General features: G+C 37.5%; 1 protein-coding gene across 5 annotated transcripts in view; it reads left to right on the forward strand.

Annotated features, from left to right (window-relative positions):
• epg5 (ectopic P-granules autophagy protein 5 homolog (C. elegans)) overlaps positions 1-23,928 on the forward strand; it is a 184,822-nt gene that overhangs the window by 133,831 nt on the left and 27,063 nt on the right. For 3 of the 5 annotated variants that reach the window (XM_069924245.1, XM_069924246.1, XM_069924248.1), the window contains exons 35-41: positions 80-183; positions 4,407-4,582; positions 12,390-12,575; positions 15,912-16,115; positions 16,740-16,884; positions 17,555-17,797; positions 20,363-20,582. In XM_069924245.1, coding sequence (XP_069780346.1) covers positions 80-183; positions 4,407-4,582; positions 12,390-12,575; positions 15,912-16,115; positions 16,740-16,884; positions 17,555-17,797; positions 20,363-20,582 — 1,278 coding nt within the window. Of the gene's footprint in view, positions 1-79; positions 184-4,406; positions 4,583-12,389; positions 12,576-15,911; positions 16,116-16,739; positions 16,885-17,273; positions 17,396-17,554; positions 17,798-20,362; positions 20,583-23,158; positions 23,242-23,928 lie in introns of those variants that run through there. The other 2 variants (XM_069924247.1, XM_069924249.1) reach the window with 2 other exon arrangements.

A 23,928-nucleotide genomic window follows, 5' to 3' on the forward strand; every position in this document is an offset into this window, starting at 1 on the left:
GTCAGTTTTGATAGCATTAACAATTCATATCATGCCAATATGTTGATTAGCATCCACACAATTGTATTTTCATTTACAGCAATAACTGTTCCTATCCTTGGTTAGAGATTGACACTCCAATCGCATCTGGTATGGTGAAGTTATTCACAAAATGTGTTGACTACCTGCATCAGAGTTTTAAAGGTAAGCTGCCATTTAATTCAATAGATGCTTTAATTCTGTAAAGAGGTGTGTATGAAAGATTGTGCAGTATTTTCAGATATAAAATGAAGATGAGATTTATTTTATTTAATTTTTTTTAATTTTTCACACAATGAACCATATTAATCAAAATACACACAAACATTTCCCTCTTGAATATACACAGTGTCATTTTCTCCCCTTTTTCCCCCCTCCCTTCCCTCCCTCCTTCCCACCCCCCTCCAAACCCATTAAACGTTCAACATATACAATACAATAAACCCATTAAACAATGTCATCACCCAATGAAAATAAACAAGAAAATTGTGTCATCTACTTTTACACACTGGGTCAGTTCATTTCGTCGTCTTCTCATTCTGTCATTTTAGGGGGTGGAGGTCTACGGTAGGCCCTCTCTGTTCTGTTGCATGTACGGTTCCCAAATTTGTTGAAATAATGTGACATTATTTTTTAAATTATGTTATTTTTTCCAATGGAATACATTTATTCATTTCCATGTACCATTGCTGTACTCTCAGGCTCTCTTCTGATTTCCAAGTTGACATTATACATTTTTTTGCTACAGCTAAGGCTATCATAATAAATCTTTTTTGTGCTTCATCCAATTTAAGGCCTAATTCTTTACTTCTTATATTACTTCCCAAAATTTTTTCACTTTCTCACATGCCCAAACTGTTGTTCCCGTTTCCTTCTTACTGCAAAAACATCTATCTGATAATGTTGGATCTCATTTATTTAACTTTTGGGGTGTGATATATAGCCTGTGTAACCAATTATATTGTATCATGCGTAACTTCGTATTTATTATATTTCTCATAGTTCCAGAGCATAACTTTTCCCATATTTCATTTTTTATCTTTGTTTAGATCTTTTTCCCACTTTTGTTTGGGTTTATAGCTTATTTCATCATTTTCTTTCTCTTGCAGCTTGATGTACATGTTTGTTAAAAATCTTTTAATTATCATTGTGTCTGTAATCACATATTCAAAGCTGCTTCCTTCTGGTAATCTCAGTCTGCTTCCCAATTTGTCCTTTAAGTAGGCTTTCAGTTGGTGGTATGCAAACATTGTACCATGAGTTATTCCATATTTGTACTTCATTCCCTTAACAGAGAAATTCTTCAATGAACTAAAGAGAATAATAAAGAAATTCTTATAGAAAGGCGGGAAACCGAGGATAGCATTAGATAAATTAACAGAATGGTACAAACAAGGTGGTTTGCAGCTACCAAACTTTAAAAATTATTATAGAGCAGCACAATTAAGATATCTAGCAGATTTTTATCAAACAAGGGAAAAACCAGATTGGACCAAGATAGAGCTAGATAAAATAGGGGAGAAGGTACCAGAACATATGCTTTATAAGTGGGATGAAAAACTGGTGCAATATAGAAGTTCACCAGTACTGCACCATCTGCGCAACATTTGAAAGAAGATTCACGTAGAAAGGAAAAAAACAAATTACCGACTACGCAAAATCAACTAATCCCTTTCACAATAGATAATCTTTCCTTTAGAGAATGGGAGAGAAAAGGAATTAAAAGAATAGAAAATTGTTTTTTGGGAAATAATTTATTATCATTTGGAGATGAGATTTCTTGATGTTAATCCCAATAAATATAATTCACAACAAACAAATACATCTTCAACACCTCACTACAGCAGTTTATCACTCCTGCAGGGTTCAAGATGGCCACCATTATCCCAGTACCCAAAAAAGGTGACAATAACAGGTGTGACAGATTATAGACGTGTTTTTTGGAGATAAATTGGGGCAGGTTTTTTAGTGTAGATCACATACAAACACTTTAAAACAGATCTCATTTAAAATACTGGAGTTCTGCTCATGCAAGATGGGCTGGTGCCAAGGGCCTTTGCAAGAACCAGAGTGCCCAAAGAGACTTCACTAATAGATTTTTGTTAACAAAAAGGCACAGACGAAAGAACTTGTTGGAGCCGCAGGGTGTCTGGGGTGGAACTTGCTGTTCTAGGAGGGTCATGTGGTTTTGCAAGCAGAGAGAGGAAAAATGAGAGAGAGAGAATTCAATTCCGCAGTTTTACAGTCAGCAGCAGCTGGGACTGGAACAGGACAACTTGGCAAGCTTGTGGAAAAACACCATTTGGAAGATGGGTTGTAAGTGCTTAGTTCAGCCTAGTCAAAGCCCTTGTGGTTCATAGAAGAGTAGAGGATTGGCTGCCTAATGTTTCACTTGAAATAAGAGAAACAAAAAGGAACTCTGTGGTGATCTGAAAGAAAGAGGTTATCATCTGGAGAACCCTGATGGGGCAAGTTTCGTCACCAAGACACTGAAGTGGCTGATGGAAGTATATCAGTCGTGGATGTTCTGGAACAACAAATCTCTCTGAAAAACAACAAGTACCTTCCTGAGTTATAACCATTTACCTTTCAATTACCAAAGCGTGGAGAACTTTATAAATGTTAAATTCTGTGCACAATATAAGAATTGCCTGCAACCAGTGAACTTAGAGGAATGAGAAGTGAGATTGGACTGTGAATCAAGTAACTTTTCTGAACTTACACATTACATACACGGTTCTTAGAATTAGAAGGTGGTTAAGTTGGTTAGTTAAGTTAATAGTAATAAGTTAAAGTTTGATCCTGTTTTCATGTTTGAAGATAATTAAAAGCAACTTTTGTTTAAGTAACCATTTGTCTTGGTGAATATCTATTGCTGCTGGGCTTTGGGGTCCTCTGGGCTCATAACACAGTTTTTAATGACTACCACCCGATAGCACTAAACTCCACCATTTTGAAATGCTTTGAGTGTTTGATGATGTAGCACATCAAAGCATACCTCCCAGAGACACTGGACCCATTTTAATTCACATATAGAAGAAACTGTTCCACAAACAATGCTTTGTCCCTTCAACCTGACCCACCTGAAGAACGATGCTTCGTGTGCCCGGTTGCTGTTCATCTACTTCAGATCAGCATTTAATACAATCATTCCCCAGAGGCTGGTGAGAACCTGTCCACGCTGCAACACAACGCACCTCTCTCTGTACCTGAGTTCTGGACTTCCTAATGGAAAGACTATAGTCAGTCCAGGTGGTAACAGAATGAAGAGCACCATCACACTGAGCACTGGCTCAGGGCTATGTGCTCAGCCCACTCATGTTCATGCTACTGACCTATGACTGTATAGCCAGATCCAGCTCTAAAAAGGGTCATCAAGTTTGTAGATGACACAACAGTAGTTGGTCTCATCAGTAACAACGATGAGTTGCACTACAGAGAAGATGTGGAAAATCTTGTGATGTGGTACAAGAGTAACAACCTGAGTCTCAATGTGGACAAGACTAAGAGGATAATCATGTACTTCAGAAGGACCAGGAACACCCACCCTCCACTACACATCAATAATTATGTCTTGGAGAGCCCGAAATTCCTCGGAATTCACTTAACTAGTGTCTGTCAAGGACACACACATCTCCTCACTTGTCAGAAAAGCGCAAGTGACTGCACTTCCTGAGAAGACTGAAGTGGGCAAGGCTACTGGCTACCATCATGTTGACCTTCTACAAGAGCTCTATCGAGAGTGTCCTGGCCAGCTGCATCACACTGTGGTATGATTGCTGCAGAGAAATGAATCAGATCAATTTACTCGACCATAGTGTGGCAGAATGGATCCCTGGAGTCCCCCTCCCCCCATCAATGTGATCTACCAAGATCATTTCCAGGAGGGTGCACAAAATGTTTGAGGACCCCTTGCACCCCACACACAGCATCTTTCAGCTGCTCCTGTTGGAAAAGAGATAGAGGAGCATCAGAACCAGCACCACAAAGCTGAGAAACATCTTCTTCCCATGGACAGTGAGAATGCTGATTAACCAAAGGAACTGCTCACACTAACCATCCGAGACATATTTATGAAACATTTATTTGTATATATGAATACTCGTCCACATTATGCATGTATGTTATGTCTGGTTGTGTGTCTGCATGTTTTGCACTGGAGAACGCTGTTTCATCGGGTTGTACTTGTGTAATCAGATAACAATAAACTTGTTGACTAATACTAAGAAGAGGCATTAATATAGTCAGCCCATTAGAAAGTGTTTAATATCTTGTTTGCAATCTCTCTTATATACACAAGGTCATGAAAATGTACATGAAAAGAACATGAATATAAACTGTTTTCTATTGTAACCTCAATGAGTTAGTTTGATACTTCTCCTTTGCAGATAAACTAATTCCTGGCCAACGTGGTGCTCTCTGGTTCCATTTGATGTATTATTGTCAAACTTCCACTGCACCCAAAATGCCAGAGTATATTTTGTACACCTATCATTCTGAATATTCCAAATTACCATGGAGCGAGTTGTATCCTGACCAAGCCTTGATGGAAGAGTTTTTTAAAGTAGGTAACTCAATGGAGAAGTTATTTTTAATATTATTTTAAATGTATGCATTTTGGTTTTTTCCCCTATAATCAAAGTCAGACATATTCAGCTCATTTGTTCGCTATTGACCATTGACTTTTATCAGTTTTGACTACGTGTTTTTTTCTGTTTTCACTGCATTATTTTTCATGGAGAGCCTTCTGGCTGGTTGCATCACTCTCTGGAATTTTTACTTGTCCTGAGCGTCGGCACCTCCATACCAAAGGGTTATTCTTTTTTAATACTTTTGAGTGAATATCCAACAAAGTAACTATATTGATACATATAACTATGATACATAATAAAAAGTCAGAAAGAAAAGTATACTAATAATCTAACACCATCCTTATGAAGTTGTTGGTTGAACATACATGCTACACTAATGTTAAAAAGAAAACCGCCAAATCACTGAAGGGGAACTAAGTTGCCTTATAAATTATGAAAATAATTAAGAAAAGCACTCCATAAACTTGCTAAGTTAAAATTCATTTCAGTAGTAGAATATCTAATTTTTTGTAAAGTCAAACATGTCATCATATCAGACAGCCACTGGGTATGTATAGTAGGGACTCCAGAGGGTTGTTTACTCAGCCTGCGACATTATGGGCACCAGATTCCACTCCATCGAGGACATCTAGAAGAGATGGTGTCTTAAGAATGCAACCTCTATCCTTAAGAACCCCCACCACCCAGGCCATGCCCTCTTCACTCTACTACCATTGGGGGGGAAAGTACAGGACCGGGAAGACGGCGAACACTCAGCAGCACAAGGACAGCTTCTTCCCCGCTGCCATCAGATTTCTACATCATCAATGAACTAAAGACACTGTATTAATTTGACTTTTCATACACTATTTTTGTTTATTTTTGTAAGGAAGATTCTGATTCAGCATGATAAGAGATTCTTCTGGCCCATGAGCCTGAGCTGCCCAAATGCCCCAATAAACCTGCAATCCCTGTATGTTTTGAAGGATGGGAGGAAACTGGAGCACCTAGAAGAAACCCACAAAGACACAGGGAGAACGAACAAATTCTTTACACTCAGTTCCGATTTTAACCAGGCTTGCTAGCGCTGTAATAGCATTGCACTAACGACTACACTAATCATTACCATAGAATACCTCTGTATAGTTGCAACATGACTTCTTTATTCTTACCATTCCAAGTGTCTCATAAATAATGGCATACCACGTCTCCACAATTTGATGTACCTGCTTGTTAATTGTGTGACTTGTGCAAGTAATTCCCCCAAATTCTTCTGAGTATCAATATTTACTAAGATGTCATTTTTTTTTTTAAATTCTTCTTTTCCAGAGGTGCCCACACCTCCTCTCTCACCACCAATCAGGGGCCCAAACAGTCACTTGTGAACCTGCAGGGGTAATCCACTGCATCTGGTGCTCCCATTGTGATCTCCTCTATGTTGGGGAAACTGGGAACAGACTGAGAAATCACTTCATTGAGCATCTCAGTTCTATCCACTGCAATAGCATGGATATCCCAGTGGGCACCCATTTCAATTCCCCATCCTGTTCCCTTGCTGACATGTGTGTCCATTTTCTCAGCACTGCCAGACAGATCCCACCCGCAGATTGCAGGAACAACTCTTCATTTTCTGTCTGGACATCTTCCAACTGGATGGCATTAACATCATCTTCTCTGGTTTCCATTTTAAACCCTGCCCCCCTCTCCCATCTTCACCCCCCTGTCTCCTTTCCTCTAGCTGTCGCTCTCTCTCTCTCTTCCCTTTTCCCCCGACTCCTTTCACGGTGCCAAAATCAATTCTCACCTTTTCCCTTGTCATGTCCAATTAACACCTTTTGGCTTTTAGGTCTGTACTCCTTTCCCCTCCCATTCTTCCCACTTAATCTCTAGTCTTTAATTAAGATGCTTGCCTAATTTTTGCTTATTACCTTGAAAAAGGGCTCAGGCCCAAAACATCAGTAATGTACCTTTACCTCCTGTGGATGCTGTGAAACTGTTTGAATTATGCCTGCATTTCTGTGTGTTTTTATTATAATCTCAGTGTCTGCAGACTTTGATGTTTCACCCCGGTTTAATCAATTTGTCCTTCCTATCAAGTTATTAATATAACGTAATATGTTGAGGCATAAAATATTTATCCTTGTAGCTCTCTATTAGACAACTCTAGCAACCTGAAAAAATGTAAAAGTAAATGGGTCTATTTCAGAATGCAGTATGTTAAAGATTTTTGATTTGAGTTTATTGTCATATACATTGTACATATAACAATTACAGCACAGAAACAGGCTGGTTCAGCTTTTCTAGTTCATGCCGAACACCTACTCCCATCTAGTCCCATTGATCTGCACCCAGCCCTTCACACCTCTTTTGTCTATATACCCATCTACTTTTCCTTAACTATTAAGATCGAGCCCACATCTACCACTTTGGCCAGAAGCACATTCCACACTCCCACCACCTTCTGAGTGAAGAAATTCCCCCTCCTGTTTCCCCTAAACTTTTCCCCTTCCATCTCAATCCATGTCCTCTTGTTTGAATCTCCCCCACTCTCAATGGCAAAAGCCAATCTGCTTTGACTTTATCTGTCCCCATCATAATTTTAAATACCTCTATCAAATCGCCCTTTAATCTAATACACTCCAGGGAATAAAGTCCCAGCCTGATCAACCTTTCACTGTAATTCAAACCCTGAAAGCCAGGGAACATTCTTGTGAATCTTCTTTGCACTCTCTCTATTCTTTTGATATCCTTCCTACCAAAACTGCACACAATATTCCAAATTTGGCCTCACCAATGCCTTGTACAACTTCAACATGACATCCCAACTCCTTTATTCAGTACTCGGATTTATGAAGGCCAACATACCAAATGCTTTCTTCACCACCCTATCTACATGTGACTCAACTTTCAGGGAATTATGTACTAGAATTCCTAAATCCCTTTGTTCTACTTCACTCCTCAATTGCCTACCATTTAACATGTATGACCTTTTCTGATTAGTCCTACCAAAATGTAGCACCTCACATTTATCAGTATTAAACTCCATCTGCCATCTTTCAGCCCACTCTTCTAACTGTCCTATATCCCATTGTAAGCTTTGATAACCACCTTCATTGTCCACAACACCACAAATCTTCGTATCATCTGCATACTTAATAATCCAATTACCACCCTTTCTTCTAGATCATTAATATATATGACAAACAACAATGGACCCAGTATCAATCCCTGAGACACTCCACTAGTCACCGGCCTCCAATTTGACAAACCATTTTCCACCACTACTCTATGTCATCTCCCATCCGACTATTGTTGAATCCATTTCACTACCTCAGCATTAATAGTTAATGTTTGAACCTTGTCAAAAGCTTTACTAAATTCCATATAGACAATATCCACAGCCTTCCCCTCGTCAACTTTCTTAGTAACCTCCTCGAATAATTCTATAAGATTTGTTAATCGTACAAAAATTAATCAATTTCTGTCTTTTCAAATAATTGAATATTACCATCTCTAAGAACACTCTCCATTAATTTACCCACCACTGATGTCAGCCTTTTTTAAACAGCGGAACAACATGAACTACCTTTCGATCCTCTGGCACTTCCCCCGTGGCCAGTGATACTTTAAATATTTCTGTCAGAGCCACCACTTTTTGTACACTAACTTCCCTCAGGATCCTAGGGAATATCTTGTCAGGATCCAGAGATTTACCACCTTTATTCTCTATAAAAATAGTCAATACTACCTGTATATTAATCTGTATATTATCCATGACCTCACTACCAGATTTTCTTACTTCACCTGGCTCAATATTCCTTTCTTTCGTGAATACTGAAGAAAAAAATCATTTTAAAATTTCCCCCATCTCTGGATTTCTTCTTATCTCCACCAGCTGTTCAATTGTAAGAATGAAAAACTCTGGGGACAGGGACATCCCGGTCTACTCGATCTTCTCAGAGGGAAAATTGCTTACATTTGACTATTAGTTATAATTTTGGCTTGTGGTTTATGATAGAATTTTTTATCCAATTTATAAATATTCTGCCTATTCCAAATTTCTCCAACATTTTAAATGGTTGAATGCCTTTTCCGTGTCTCCCTTGACACAGAAATTCAGGAAATTCAGTTTTGATTTAGCCATGTGTATTTATATTAAATAGCCTACTCAGACTATTTGAGGAGTGTCTTCCTTTAACAAATCCCAACTGATCTGTATGTATCAATTTAGGTAAATACTGTTCCAGTCTATTGACTAACACCCTCGCCAATATCTTATAATCAGCATTCAAGAGCGAGATAGCTTTATATGATGAGGTTTTTAATTAGTTCTTTTTTTTTTAACCAACTTTTAACCAAATTTTTTAATAGCTGTTGATAGAGTCCTGGAGAGTCTGAGTCTAGCACATCCATTATAAGAGGCATCAACAGATCCTTAAATTGTCTATAGAACTCGGATGGGAACCCATCTCCCCTGGAGACTTGTTAGCAGAATGTTCAGAGCCTTCTCAATTTTTTCTCTTGTGAAAGGGACGTCTAACTGTCTGTTCTGTTTACTCTAATTTTGGAAGCTCAACGTTCGCTAGGAGCTTATCCATCTCATTATCATCTCCTAATAATTCTGATTTATATAGTTTTGTTAGTATTATCTAAAAATATCATTAATCTTCTTTTGGTTGTACGTTAAAATATTGGCTTCTGTTTTAATTGCATTTATCATCCTTGAATACTCCTCAGATTTCACTTGCCAGGACAAGACCTTATATGCTCATTCATTATATTTTTGCTTAGTTTATAAAATATTTTTTCTATTTTATACATTTGAAATGTGTTGTATCTGTTTTTTATTCTCTGAGTCTCTTTTTCTAGTAAACCCTTTCTCTGACACTCTCTAGTTCTGTATCTCTTTCTCCAAACCATCCAGTTGTACATGATATTTTTTAATGATTTTTTTTTTTGGAAAAGAAATAATTTGCCCTCTTAGATAAGCTTTAAGCATATTCCATATCAGAAAGATGTAATCAGTGGTAGAGAGATTCGTCTCACAAAATAGTTCTGTCTCCTAATAAACTCTCAGAAGTTCAGAAGGATCCTTTTCAACAATGTGGCATTTAGATGCCATCTGTAAACATTTTCTTGTTTTCCATTATAGTAATAGTTAAGGTTAATGGCGAGTGGTCTGATAATAGCTTCGGCAAGTATTCCGTTTTTACCACTCTGCTTTTTAACTGTGCAGACATTAAAAATAAATCATTCCTTGCATGTGAATCATGGACCCTTGAGTAGAACATGTAGTCTCTCTGTGGGATTGAGCTATCTCCAGATATCAATCAGATTTAAATCTTTCATAAATGATAGAGTCACTTTTGCTGCTTTCGTTCTCATTACTGTTCTCACTTATTTATCCAATATCTTGTCAGAAATTAAAATCCCCCCAACCAATATATTTTGTCTACCTTCTGCTGCTTTTAAAAATATATCCTTCATAAAGGCTTCATCATCATAATTTGGAGCATAAATATTCAAAAATATCCAGGATTCTGCATAAATTTTACATTGCAAACCTTCCAGCTTGGTCAATCGATACATCTTCTACTGTTACTGATATGTTTTTGTTAATTAAAATTGCTAATTCTCTTGCCTTTGAACCGAAAGAAGGCGATATTACTTGCTCCATCCATCCTCTTTTTAATTTAGCATGTTCCAATGTAGTAAGGTGTGTTTCCTGCAGGAAAACTACATCCACTTTTAGTTTTTTAAATTGCGCCAAGACCCTTTTCTTTCTCACCGTCCCATTTAGCCCATTAACATTCAAACTAATCAACTTTAACGTTCTACCCATACCAATTTTTAAAAAAATATTGTTCAGTAATGAAACCTTTAATGATTATTCAAATAATACAGAGATCTTTCCCCTTTAAAAAACACATATTGTGCCCCTGCTCTAATGGCGACGTAAACAAGAAATCCCAGAAGCCTGCGAAAAAAAACCTTCAGAATCTTCCAAGAAAGAAGAACCCCTCTCTTTAAAACCATCTTGGAAAATTGCTCCTCTCCCGGTGCCATTATCCTCCTTAGACCAGAGTCTTCATCCTGGTACTATTTTTTTTAATAAGTTCTTGCTCTTTCTTGAGCTCTCGGTGCAAATTTCCATAACATTTAACAATAAATACAAAACAGTTTTTTAAAAAAAATACACTCATTGGTCTCATTGTAAACATTCTTCTTAATCTGCTTGTTTAATATCTTAAATCTTTTCATAATCTTAAAAAAAATTTCCACTTCTTCGTTAGTCTTATTAAAACGTTGATTACATCCATTGTTTCAACCCTCAGAGTCGCAGGATATATCATCAAGTATTTTATGTTCTTTGACCACAGTTGCCTTTTTTACATCATCGAACTCCTTCGTTTAATAAAAGATGGGTTTAAGTTTTGAAAGAATAACACCTTTCTGCCACTGATCTCAAGTGGGCCATTGTATTGCTTGGAGTAATCAAATGCTACTCCCGAAACTACTTCTCATTCCCAGTAACTCAAAAGTCTTACTATGACCGGCCATGGTCTCTGCTCATCAATTCTGGGTTTGAGGGTCTGATGAGCCCTTTCAATTTGTAGTTTTCTGTTGAATTTATTTTCTCCCAACTCTTTTGGGATCCAAGTTTCAAAGAAACTCATTGGGGGTCTCTCCCTTCAGTCCCTTCCTTCAAACCAATGATCTGAACATTATTGCATCTGCTGAAATTTTCCATGTAGTCGATCTTATCCAGCACAGTTTGTTTATCCAAGTCCCATTTCTTCACATCTTCTTTTAAAGCTTTCAGTTTTTTTTGTGTTTTAACTAAGTTAACTTTCACTTGTCCCATTTGTTCCATTAAATCAATTGACTCTTCAAATTCAGTCATCTTCGCTGACATATCATAGCCGTTTCAATACCCATAAAACAATTGCCCAAAGTCTCCATCTTCTTGAGGATTATATTCCGGGTTTATGCTGACCCCTCCCCCCACAGCACTGCCGGGTTCAGCCAGGCCCAAGGCGCTCTTGTGCCATTCCCTTTTGGGCTTTCACTCGACATACCTGGCTGAATTGATGTCTCTTCCGATTTTGTTTTTTGCTGTCTTGGCTTCGTAATATTCATTTTGTTCATTTACAGTGATAAAATTCTTAATTTTAAACTTCTGAACCATCTTTTTAAAACTCTTCACTGAGACCTCATCCAAGATGCATCTGTTTAGCTCCTTCTCATGGCTGTGCCCCTACTGAAATACTTTTCAATTATTTTTACTCTGTGTACTTTCTACTTTTTCAAATTGGATAAAAAGAACTGCATATGATGGTAATCTGAAATTAAAATTGAAAATGCTGGAAAAATTCAGTTGGCCAGGTAACATTTGTGGAAAGAGAATATGAAGAGAAACAAAACTTTGAATGAAAGCATTAACTTTTTTTTTCTTTCACACAGCATTTTTAGCATTATTTTTTGTTGATTTTATTTGTGTGTTCCTGGTAAAACAAAAGATAAAAAGCACATTGTTTAAAAAGTTAATAACATCATTGTTAAGGCAATAAACAGTGCATTAACATTGTTAGGGCAGATTGGTATCTAGATAATTAGGTAAAAGAAAGGCATCTAACGAAATTTAGACTAAGATGGACAAAGTATTTTGATTAAGTCTTTATATTTGTGTTTAGGAAGAGCCATTGTAATTGGCAGTTACATTGTTGGACTATTCAGATAATCAGCATTTATGCCTTGTGTTTAGTTCTGCATAACTTTGATTTTGTTCTTTTCATTCAGGTGGAGAGAGGAAGTCCAAAGAGCTGTTTTATATTTTTGGGAACTTTACTATGTGAGGTTAATTGGGTCAGTGTTCTATCTGATGCTTGGAATCCCCAACCTCTCTTGTACACAAGGGCCATGGTTGTGTATTTGTTGTTTATGATGGTATTTCTATCAAAAGAGGAGGAACTTACAAGTAAACCAGTGAGTAATTTTGTACTTCATTCACTTAGCAGGCTTTCCAGTAGGAGAGACTGCAATACTTTAACAAAGGAACAAATTTGTGTATTTGAACTTTGCTGTTTGTAATTGATGCCATGGTTTCCTTGCAATATAAATTAAAATGTCTATTTAAAATGTTTGCAAGGTTTAACATAATGGATTTTGAAATAATCCGTGCAGCATGTGTCACAGTCCTATAGAGCATTACAGCACAGTACAGGTCTTTCAACCCTTGATGTTGTGCTAGCCTATATGTTCCTATCAAAAAAAAGTACTAAACCCTTCCTAACTTGTAACCCTCTATTTTTCTTTCATTCATGTGCCTGTCTAAGAGTCTCTTAAATGCCCCTAACGTTTCAGCTTCCACCACCACCCCAGCAAGGCCTTTGAGGCACCCTCAACTCTGTTAAAAATAACTTATCCTTGATGTCTCCCTTCACTTTGTACTGTGGTTAACCTCTGCAAAGTAAGATTGCAATATTTAAGTATGCTACTCCTATGGATAGTTACAAAAAATAGGTTAGCTATTTTAATGCAGGAAGCAAGGAAAACCATGTGAAGTGTAATTATTGAACTATATACAAGTATTATATCAACAAGATAATAGCTTCTGGAATCACTATAGATGACTGGAAAGTATGAAAAGTTCCTATGTAGAGGTTTTATTTTTCAAGGTAGAGGCAGTTTGATGTCTTAATTGTTGATATAGTATTTATGCAGTTAGCAACAAAAATTCTGAATATTTTCTGTATTGTTTTGAAGTTAGACTGAAATTAGTATTTCCTGTATCCAATGAATTGTGTATGGATGCTGATTTATTCATCACTGAGAGGACCAGTATTCATTTTCTATTCATAATTGCCTTTTCTAATTCCCCTTGGAGAATGAACTGTTCACATGAACTACTGAAAATGATAGGAAGATAATCCTTTGGTGCTTTTGAGTTGGAGTTTGACCATTTTGACAAATAAGGAACTATGATCTATTTCCAACTCCAAGATATATATGGAAGGGATTTTGGTGGTGGTGATCCTCTAAAGTCCTCTCCAAGGATTTGGTGATGAGCCAAAGATGGTTAAGAGAGTAAATTGTGAAGAGGACACTCACTTGCTACAAAGAGATATGGGTAAATTACGAGTAAGTAGATGGACAAATAAAATATAAGGTGGGAAAATGTGAAATTGCCCATTTTAACATGAAAAATAACAAACATAATATCCAAATATTGAAAAATTGCAGAGGGATCTTCATGCTCTGGTGCAGTGGTCCCCAACCTTTTACTTTCCACTCACATACCACTTTAATTATTCCCTATGCCATAAGTGTTCTGTGATTAATAAGGGATTGCTTAAGGTGGTATGTGGGTGGAAAGAAAAAGTTTGAAAACCACTGTTTTAATCATTCCAAATGGATTCATTATGTGCGCAGTTTCATAACTCCAAAGGAAATGGGCCATTGACAATTTTTCTTAAGCAAAATATTTCAGTAATAATTGGGTCTAGAGCAGTGATTCTCAACCTTCCCTTCCTACTCACATACCACCTTAAGCAATTCCTTACTAATCACAGAACACTTATGGCATAGGGAATACTTAAAGTGGTATGTGAGTGGAAAGTAAAAGGTTGGGAACCACTGCTGTCGTGCATAACTTGCAAAAGCACTGCAAGTAATTTGAAAATCAACACTGTTATTGTTTATTGCTAGGAAATTAAAGAGAAAAATTGGAAGGCTATGTTTAAATTATATAGAGTATAAATGAGATCACATCTGAAGTACTATGTACAGTATTGGTCTCATTATTTAAGAAAGTATATTAATGTGCTAGAAGGTTCACTTGACCAGTACTTGAACCAATCAGATATCTGTTGAGACATTGTATAGACTAAGTAAAAATTTAATATTCACTGGAATTTGTAAGTGTGAGAGTTAAGACTAAGACAAACAAGACCCTTTGATTTTTTTTTGTATATTTCAATCAAGTCACTTGAGTGATATCAGTGAAATGTTCATTTATCCCATGTAACTGCTTCCCATTATTAATCAAATGCAGATAGAGGTCTTGGGATTGCATGAGCCTTGGTAAATGGATCGAACATCAGAATCCCAAAACAGACACTGTCACAATAAGAAATATTGGGCAAAAGTGTGCTCAAAGATGTGCAACATTCTCACTGACTTTTGGGAATATCTGCCCCATGATATCTCGGAGATGAAGGAGCATTTGGGATGGTATGAGACCTTCAGAGCTATGGATCAGAAGGGTGAAGAAGATTTCCATGAGTAGTGGGAGGAGCAAAGCATCTCACAAACAACTCACCCACCCTGTTAAGCATCACCATCCCATGTATAGAAGAATCTGTAGTTTCTGTATTAAGAATCTTAAATTGTCCCTAGCTTGGTGGAAGTCATCCTTGGTCTCAAGGGACCACCTAGGAAAATTCTCTGTGGCTGGTTCAGAGATTCCCTGAATGTCAGGAATTCAGTGATGATTAAGCTTTGAATTTATTAGTCTATCTCACTTTTGAAGGAGATGGTCATTTTGGAATGAATGTTTATTTTTAAGACTAAATGTAATCCAGGTTTTGCTGCAGTACATCAAAAAAATTGATTAATCATCTTAGGAGGTTCTTATTGAACTGACATTGTGCATTAATCAGTGAACATTCTCTCATATTTATCATGAGGAATGTTCATTGATCATAAAACAGTTAGTTTGTCCCAGACACTACCCTAAGATTACTGCAGCTGAGTTGTGTGGTCTCAAACAACCAGTGACTGTTTCTTGTTTTTGTGACAGCTCCAGTGTTTTACCATTACTTCCTGTTGAATTAAACTTTACCTGAACTTCTGGTCTTGATGTCCAGGACCGTTGCTTTTGCCTCAGCTTTTTTGAAATGTTGCTCTTTGTTCTTGCTTGGACTAAGACTATAATTAGGGCTAGTTGGTCCTGATGGAACACAAATTAATGCCACTTTCGCAAGTCATTGATAAATTTGATGACCATGATTGTGCGGATGATGAATAATTGTCTGGATTACTAATCTCTTGGTTATTAAATTGGCATGCAAGCAAACAAAATAAAGACATTTCACATTAATTTTGAGACGGTGCTAATGGGAAATGGTCCGTTGATGAGGAAAAAGCTACCTGCTTGTTTCCAGTACAAATGTCAAACGTACCTGTCTCTCTACCATTGCACTGAATAGTGGCAGTCATCTGGTTACGCAGAAAATGCTCAATAATTGTACTTATTTTTTTAATTGTACTTGTAATTTATATTTCTTTCACTAACTTAGCTTCTAATATCTCTTTATACAGGAATCTCCATTATATAACCTCCTTGAACAAACAAGTCCACTACCATGGCATTTTGTGGATGTTGCATCATATCAAAATGTTCTTAGCTATTTTAATACCCACTATTGTCCTTCCATCATCATATTAAAAGATCCTTCAACTGAATCATTACTGAAGCTTTTAAAAGTGGTTGCAGGTTTCAGTGATGCTTTGGGCATACACAACGTGAGTAGACGTAGCAATAGATTGTCTTAAATGAGCTATGTTGAATTTGTATGTTTGGCTTTCTAATTCATGGTTTTCAGTACAGATCGTTATTTTTCACCACTGTACTAACAGATGGATTAATAATTGCACTCTTGCCCAGTAAATTAACTTGTCAATTGATTTTAATAGTGCTGTTGTGTGTCAAAGCGCTCTTGAATCAGACACAACCTGAATCACTTTATATATTGTAATCAATGCAAACTTGTAAATGTTGAAAAACAGAAACCATGAAATCAGTGCTATTTAATGGCTGCTAAGTGTATTGTCCCAAAACAATTGTTAGTGAAGAAACTGTTTCCTGAATCCATTCTTACACAATGAACAAATGCAAAAGCAGAAATTGGTCACTATTGCACAAAAGAGGAGAAAACAGTCAACCAAATAGTTCAACATTGAAACGAGGAATGGAAAGAAATCATTTTTTAAATCTAAAATATGGAATAAGGCACCAATTATATCAAAAGTTTAAAAATATTTATATTCAAATATCAGAAGTACTTTTGATTTTTATTCTGATCTCATACTGATGAAAAACATGAAATACAAACAATTTGACTGATATTATTTAAATGATTTATTTAGGATGCCACACACAAGTGCAAAGCATATATCCAGTGGGTTGTCCAGTGCCTCATCACTTTAGATCAGAATGCTCGAATAGTTCATGCTCAACTAGAACATGAAATGATGATGCTATTGGATGATATTGTTCTTTTTAATCCACCAGGTCAGTGCTCTCTGAAAATAATGCTTTGTGTAGCTTCTTCTAATTAATGGATATCTAATTTCTATTTTCTTGAAAGGCAGTGGCTAAATATTCAATGGTGGTTTTTTTGTTATTTCCTACATTTAGATGCTTTTATCAGGTTTTTCATAATATTGTTTCAATATAAGCTAAATTGACTGAAATCTGAAAGCAGTACCCTCACCAGACTTGTTGAACCCCACTTGTATTGTCAACTAACTTTATGAATTTTCCTACTCCTCTGGTTTGGGAGAAAGAATTAATTTTGCCAAAGAGAGTTAACCTTGTACTTTGATAATTTCAGATGTCCTTAAGTGTTTCCTTTACAGTTGCAATAAAAACGTAACATACAATTTTGCATATATTCATAGACAAATTTTGAAAAGAAAGGATATGGATATCCAAGTAAAGCTAGTTGACCCGTTGGGTCTGTTCTATCATTTACTGAGATCATGATGGATTAGTGCCTTACTTTACCATTCATGTCAATCTGGACACAGTAAGAATTACACTTAATGTACTATTAAAATTAATCCTTTAAAAATTCATGACCTTTCATTCTGATTGTTCTGCTGTTCATGTATTTAAACTGACAATCCAATAGTAAATTTATCTTTCTTGAATTGTACTTTTCTTCATATGCTTTCCTCAGAAGTGGACAGGCAACTGCGGCATATGGCAATTACCTGTCTTTTTATGGAAGTGTTGATGATGTTGAATAATATTAGTGCCACGTCAGCAGAATCACTGCATATAAGCTTGCGGTCTTGGATCGAGACTAAGGTGAACTATAATCTGGCATTACCACTACTGACTGCAGCATGTCAAAGTCTGGCATCTGTCAAGCACGTGGCTGAAATAACTGAAGCCAGCATTTTGGCTTATTTCAAGGATGGTAAGTAGAATGTTCATGTTTGAAGAACTGGTTTGATTTTCTTCATATTTTTACCTAGCTGAATATTCCTGTTGCTGATAAGGCCAGATTTATTATGTATTCTCAAATGCTATTGAAAATGCTAACATTTTGAACAACTGCAGATCATGTTCAAGGGGTGCTTTTGTTGTTTTGTTAGGGTTACAAGATTTTTCCTAGACAGTGCATGAACAGAATTTACTTGCAGTCAGGGTGTTACATGGCCTGAAGAGGAAATTGCAGGTGCTTTTCTTCTATTAGCGCAAAAGTACTGACAAAAAGCTTTGATAAGTTGATATAGTGCCTCATGTAGATGACAGAGTACATTAAGGGGTTCTCAATCTTTTTCTTTCCACTCACATACCACTTTAAGTAATCCCTATGTCATAGGTGCTCTGTGATTAGTAAGGGATTGCTTAAGGAGATAAAGTGGGTGGAAGGAAAAAGTTTGAAAACCACTGTTTTAATCATACCTAATTGACTTGTTATGTGCATGGTTTCATAACTCCAAAGGAAATGGGCCAATGACAACTTTTCTCAAGCAAAGTATTTCAGTAACAATTGGGTCTCGAGCAGTGATTCTCAATCTTCCCTTCTCACTCACATACCACCTTAAGCAATCCCTTACTAATCATAGATCACCGATGGCATAGAGAATACTTAAGTGGTATGTGAGTGAAAAGTAAAAGGTTGAGAACCACTGAACTAGATAGTGTTTAAGGTGATGACTGTTGCTAGTCAAGTAGGCTGCTTAGTTATTGAGCCACTCACAGCATATTACTGAAACTGACAACTTGTTAATACCAGAATATTGTTGAGGCTCATTGAGTTTCTTGTTCATCAGGTCATTATTAGTGAAAGAATCCTCAATGAAGATGTTAAACGTGGGGGGCAAGGTTTACCACTGGCATCTCAGTGGAGAGGTTCAATGCTTGGCACATAACAGTTACTTGCATCTCTGGTCATGGTCATAGTTTGCTGGCCCAGATTAGATTCTGCCTCAGCAAAAGCTCAATTTTAAGATCTCAGTTTTATTTTGACATTCCCCAATCCTTTTCCTTTATTTTCTGTAATCTCCTCCCGATATCTGTGCTCTTCCAAAGCAAGCTTCTTGAATACCCTAAATATTAAATTATGTATTAGGAGCAGGTGTAGGCTATTTAAAGACTGCTTGCCATTTAATTAATGATTGATCAACTCTGCATTCCATCTATCACTCCTTTGTTTATCGATCAATCCAAGTCTGCATTAAAAATGCTACCCTTTGAGTAGGAGAGTTCCAGAAACTTGAGACTCTCCAGCCCTTTATTTTTACATTGAACAGTAGTTCTGGATTCTCGCACAAGAGGAAACAATGTCTTTACATCCATCCTGTTGAGATTATTTATCAATCCAGGCTCTTCTTGCACTTCTCAACTCCTAGCATATCTAACATTTCCTCATAAGCAAACCTGACCATTTTAAATATTAGTCTCATAAACCTTCTGTGAACAGCTTCCAGAACTTTAATGTTGTTCCTCAAATAAGGCGGCCAACAACATATTGGTCCAGAAATGGTCAAAATCAGCCATTCTCAACATTTTTTGGCTATGGCCCCCTTTGGACTACTTAAAGTTTATTGAAGCACAATATCTCAATTTTGGTATTCAATTCCACAATCGATAAATAATTATGTTACCTTTCCTAATTACTTGCTGTTCTTGCATTTTAGCCTGTTTACATTTTAGACATACAACATCATAACAGGTTTTTCCAGCCCATGAGCCTTGCCACCCCCATAGGTTTTGAAGAGTGGAAGGAAGCCAAAGCACCTGGAAGAAACCCACACAGAAAATGGGAGAAAGTACAAACTCCTTACAGACAGTGGCAGATTCAAACCTGGGTCGCTGGTGCTCTAACAGCGTTGCGCTAACTGCTGCATTAACCGTGCTGCCTGTGTTTAATTGGCATAGAATCCTGCAGCACTGGGATACAATAACAGCTATCTATGCCATCAAAATGCACAGTAGGAACTTGAGTTTCTCAAGAACACCTCCCAAATCTGAAGCTTTCAGTAGCTCAAAGGATTATACCAATAGCCACAATACCTACATTTTTTTTGATGTTATGCACCACATATCTCAGTTGCTTCCATGTTGCTAGGTGTAAAATGCTGGAATTACTTCAGTACCGAGAAGTATGTGCATGCCACAGACAGCAAAAACTCAAAAAAAAGCATATTTCTACATTTTTTGATGGCAACTAGGGATAGGTAACAAATTGTCCTGGATGCTCACGTCCTTGAAATAATAAATAGCCAACTGGTTGTATATTTAATATTACTTGCCTCTATCTTTCCATATCACTGCATTTGTAGTTCCGTACAATCTTGGCAAATTGCTTAAAACCTGCAAAATGTTTCTTACATGTTTTGAAATATTTCACAAATTTTAATTTAAATCAACTCTATCCAAATTGTTTTGTTTTCATTGGTAATCTTGATTGTGGCAAAACTTCCTCTGGTTTGATTTTTCTAGTATTTTAATAACTATGTTTGTTTTTGTCTAGGTGCATGGCATGATCAGTATTATGGATGGGGACCAATTTTAGTATCTCTTCAAGTGCCAGAATTAACTGCAGAAGAATTTCTGAAAGAATGTTTGGACTTGGGAAGCTACTTGACACTTTACGTGTACATTCTTCAGCATCTGAACAAGGAACAGACTCTATCCAATGAAATGAAAATGCTCGCTCTACTTAACAAATGGATGGAACAAGTATTCCCCGGGTAATATTTATTCAGAATATTTTAGATAAGATCCATATTCAGTGGAGCTGAAGGAATGTTGTTAATCTTTTGACTTGTGTTTGCATGCATGTGTACATTGATTTTTTTTTTCTTTCATGGAAATGTTGATTTTTAGAACCTATGAGAGATGAGAAACTTGGACATCTGGGAATTCTGCTCTTTGAATAGTTTCATGATACCTCTTTAGAATTATATTTGTCTTATTAGTGCTTAAAAACAAAATTTTGGAGTAATAGAGAGTTGACGTGGAGATGTGGTATATTTTCACTGTGGGATTGGCAATTAATGCATGTGATTAAGGCAGTTGCAAACTAACACTTTAAAAGATAAAGGAAATAGTATACTGGAGTTGAAAAACAACTTTCATGAAACATATCTGATCTTCAATTTAGCATAAATTCTCAGATTTCACCACCATACCTCCCCTCCTATCCCTATCTCCTCTGGTCTCTGCAACAGCTCTGGGTTTCCTTGGTCATCCAGCAAGCTTATTCTTAATGTTTGTTGATCACCTATATCTCCTTTAGTTTTTGTACCATTCATTGACCACATTTGGTTTGCAATCAATTAGAATTATCCACCTATTCGACCACACTAGTCATCTTGGCTATCCCTCATAGTCAAGGATGATGGCCTTAGTTCCGTTGATCCAAAGTGAAGATGCTTGTACATGTATTTGTTTAATGTGTACTTGATGTTGCACTTCACAAATCAACCAATTCCAATGGCATGGAAACCACGACGATTGGAACTGATGGATTTGTTGCAGCCTTCATTCGCCTTCACAGCTGTTGAGTTCAGAGTAACTTCGTCTGCCTGTTGAGGACTTGGTTGGATTGTTATTTGTCAGGGACCTAACCCTCAACCTTACTGCCATGGGTGACCCTATCAGGAGCATAGTTCCAGGCAGCATCACTCTGTAAAAGTAAAAAACATGGTTTAAATCTGAAGCAAAAAGCATGGTTTAAATCCTCCAATGCACCATGTACCAAAAGCATCAAAACCTTTTCTTTCTTCCTTGACAACAGATCAAACTAGTCCCCTCCTCCACTACCCATCTCCAGCTGGCAGAACTTGACTGCTCCCTCAGTAATCTCCTTTGACTCATCCCACTTCTTTCAGATCAAGGGGGGTAGCCATGGGTACCCACATGGGCCCCAGCTATGCGTGCCATTTTGTTGACTGTGGAGCAATCTGTGCTACAAGCCTACGCAGGCAAGACTCCTCATCACTGATGACTCATTGGTGCTGCCTCATGCATACATGATGATGTCATCAACATGATCCACTTTGCTACCAATTTCCACCCTTACCTCAAATTAATTTCACCCATCCCTCACAAAACTCTACCTTTTCTTGATCTCTCTCTCTGTCTATCTCATGAAATAAACACTCGACAATTCCCACAGCTACCTCAACTACATATCTTGCCCCTGTAAGGATTACATTCCTTTCTCGCAATTCCTCCGTTTCCAATGCATCTGCTCCCAGGACAAGGTCTTTCATATGAAATCATCTGAGGTGTTCTCCTTCAAAAAAGTGGCTTCACCTCTAATACCGTCAACTCAGCCATCATCTTGATATCCTTTATACATACACATCTGCCCTGGGCCCCTTCAGCCCCCACATGCAACAGACAGGATTCCCTTTATCCTCACCTACCACCCAACCAGCTTCCGCATATAGCACTTCGTCCTCCAGCTTTTCTACCGCATACATGATTCCACCACCAAAAGCATCTTCTCCTCTCCTCCTTCCACAGGGACTCCCTCATCCACTCCTCCCTTCCCACTAATTGCCCCCTGGTCACCCACCCCTGTGACCCCAGGAAATGCTACACTTGTGCCCACATCTCCTCCCTCACCACCAATCGGGGCTCCAAACCATCCTTCCAAATGAAGCAACATTTCACTTGTGAAACTGCAGGAGTCATCTACTGCATCCAGTGCTCCCATTGTGGCCTCCTCTCCATCGGAGAGACTGAACATTGACGGGGAGATTGCTTTGTTGAGCACTTTCACTCTGTCCGTTGCAATAGCAGGGATCTCCCAATGACAACCACTTCAATTCCCTGCCCCTTTCCCATGCCGACATCTCTGTCCATGGTCTCATGAACTGCCAGACTGAAACCACGTAAATTGGAGGTATAACCTCATATTCCATCTGGGCACCCTCCAATCAGATGGCATTAACATTGACTTTGGTTTCCATTAGCCTCCACACCCCTTTTCTCTTTCCCTATCTCTGTTTCCTCTAGCTGTCATATTTTCTCCCTTTCTCTCTGTCTCCTTTCCTCCAGTTCTGCATTCACAGAGACCCCCCTTCCCCCAATCAATTCTCACCTTTCCTCTACTGTCCTCCTATCCTTGTCCAATAATTGCCTTTTGCCTGTTGGCCTGAGCTCCTTTCCCCCAGCCTTTTAATACAGGCCTGCTTTTTGCTCAACCTTAACGAAGGGCTCAGGCCCAAATCGTTGGTCATATAACTTTACCTTCTGTGGACATTGAGACCTGCTGAGTTCTTCCAGCAATTTTGTGTTTTTATTACAATTACAGCATCTGCAGACTTTTGTTTTACTCCAATGTATAAACGCATTATCCATGAAACATGTGAATATGCACAGTGGACCTGAAGCGAGGTAAAATTTAAACCAGGATACTTGTTACATCATTAGACTCTATATATTAAAATGTCTACATCTCTTTCTCTTCTCGCAGTTACTTTTGACACCTGGCAAATTATCTTTAAAAGTGGTGCCATAAACGTAGATTGATGTTAACAAGATGGTGATCCCATTTCCATCAGACAAGGGCAGTGAAAATTAACTACAATGCTGGATCTCTTACCTGAATGGAAGATAAATACTAAAGGATGACTCATTCTCTCTCAGTCATGATCACTGAAAGCATTGGGAGGGATGATCACACCTCCTGTGCATTTTGTCAGCAAAATATCATGACCTCACACAAATTCCCTGCCCATTTTAATGCTCCTAAAAGTTGTACCTCATTCTCTCTCCTAACAAGACCATGGAGGAAATTATACAAAATAAGCAAAATTTATTAAACAGGAATATGAAGAAAAAGTTATTGTGTCTCATAACTGAAGTAGGGTTACCTTATTTTGGGTTTTCAGCATCTCTCCTTTTTTGCTTTTCAATTATTAGTATTCTTTCATTGTTTTAGAATTGCATTTAAAACAGTGTTCGTTCACTTTCCTAAATCACTAAAAGTATTTTTGTTAAAACCATTGAACATGATCAGGTTTTATTCTAAATCAAATCTGTCTGCAGAGACCATCAAATGTCAACAATTTTTAAGTCCAA

Source organism: Narcine bancroftii, chromosome 3 (genome assembly GCF_036971445.1).
Source record: "Narcine bancroftii isolate sNarBan1 chromosome 3, sNarBan1.hap1, whole genome shotgun sequence".
NCBI lineage: Eukaryota > Metazoa > Chordata > Chondrichthyes > Torpediniformes > Narcinidae > Narcine > Narcine bancroftii.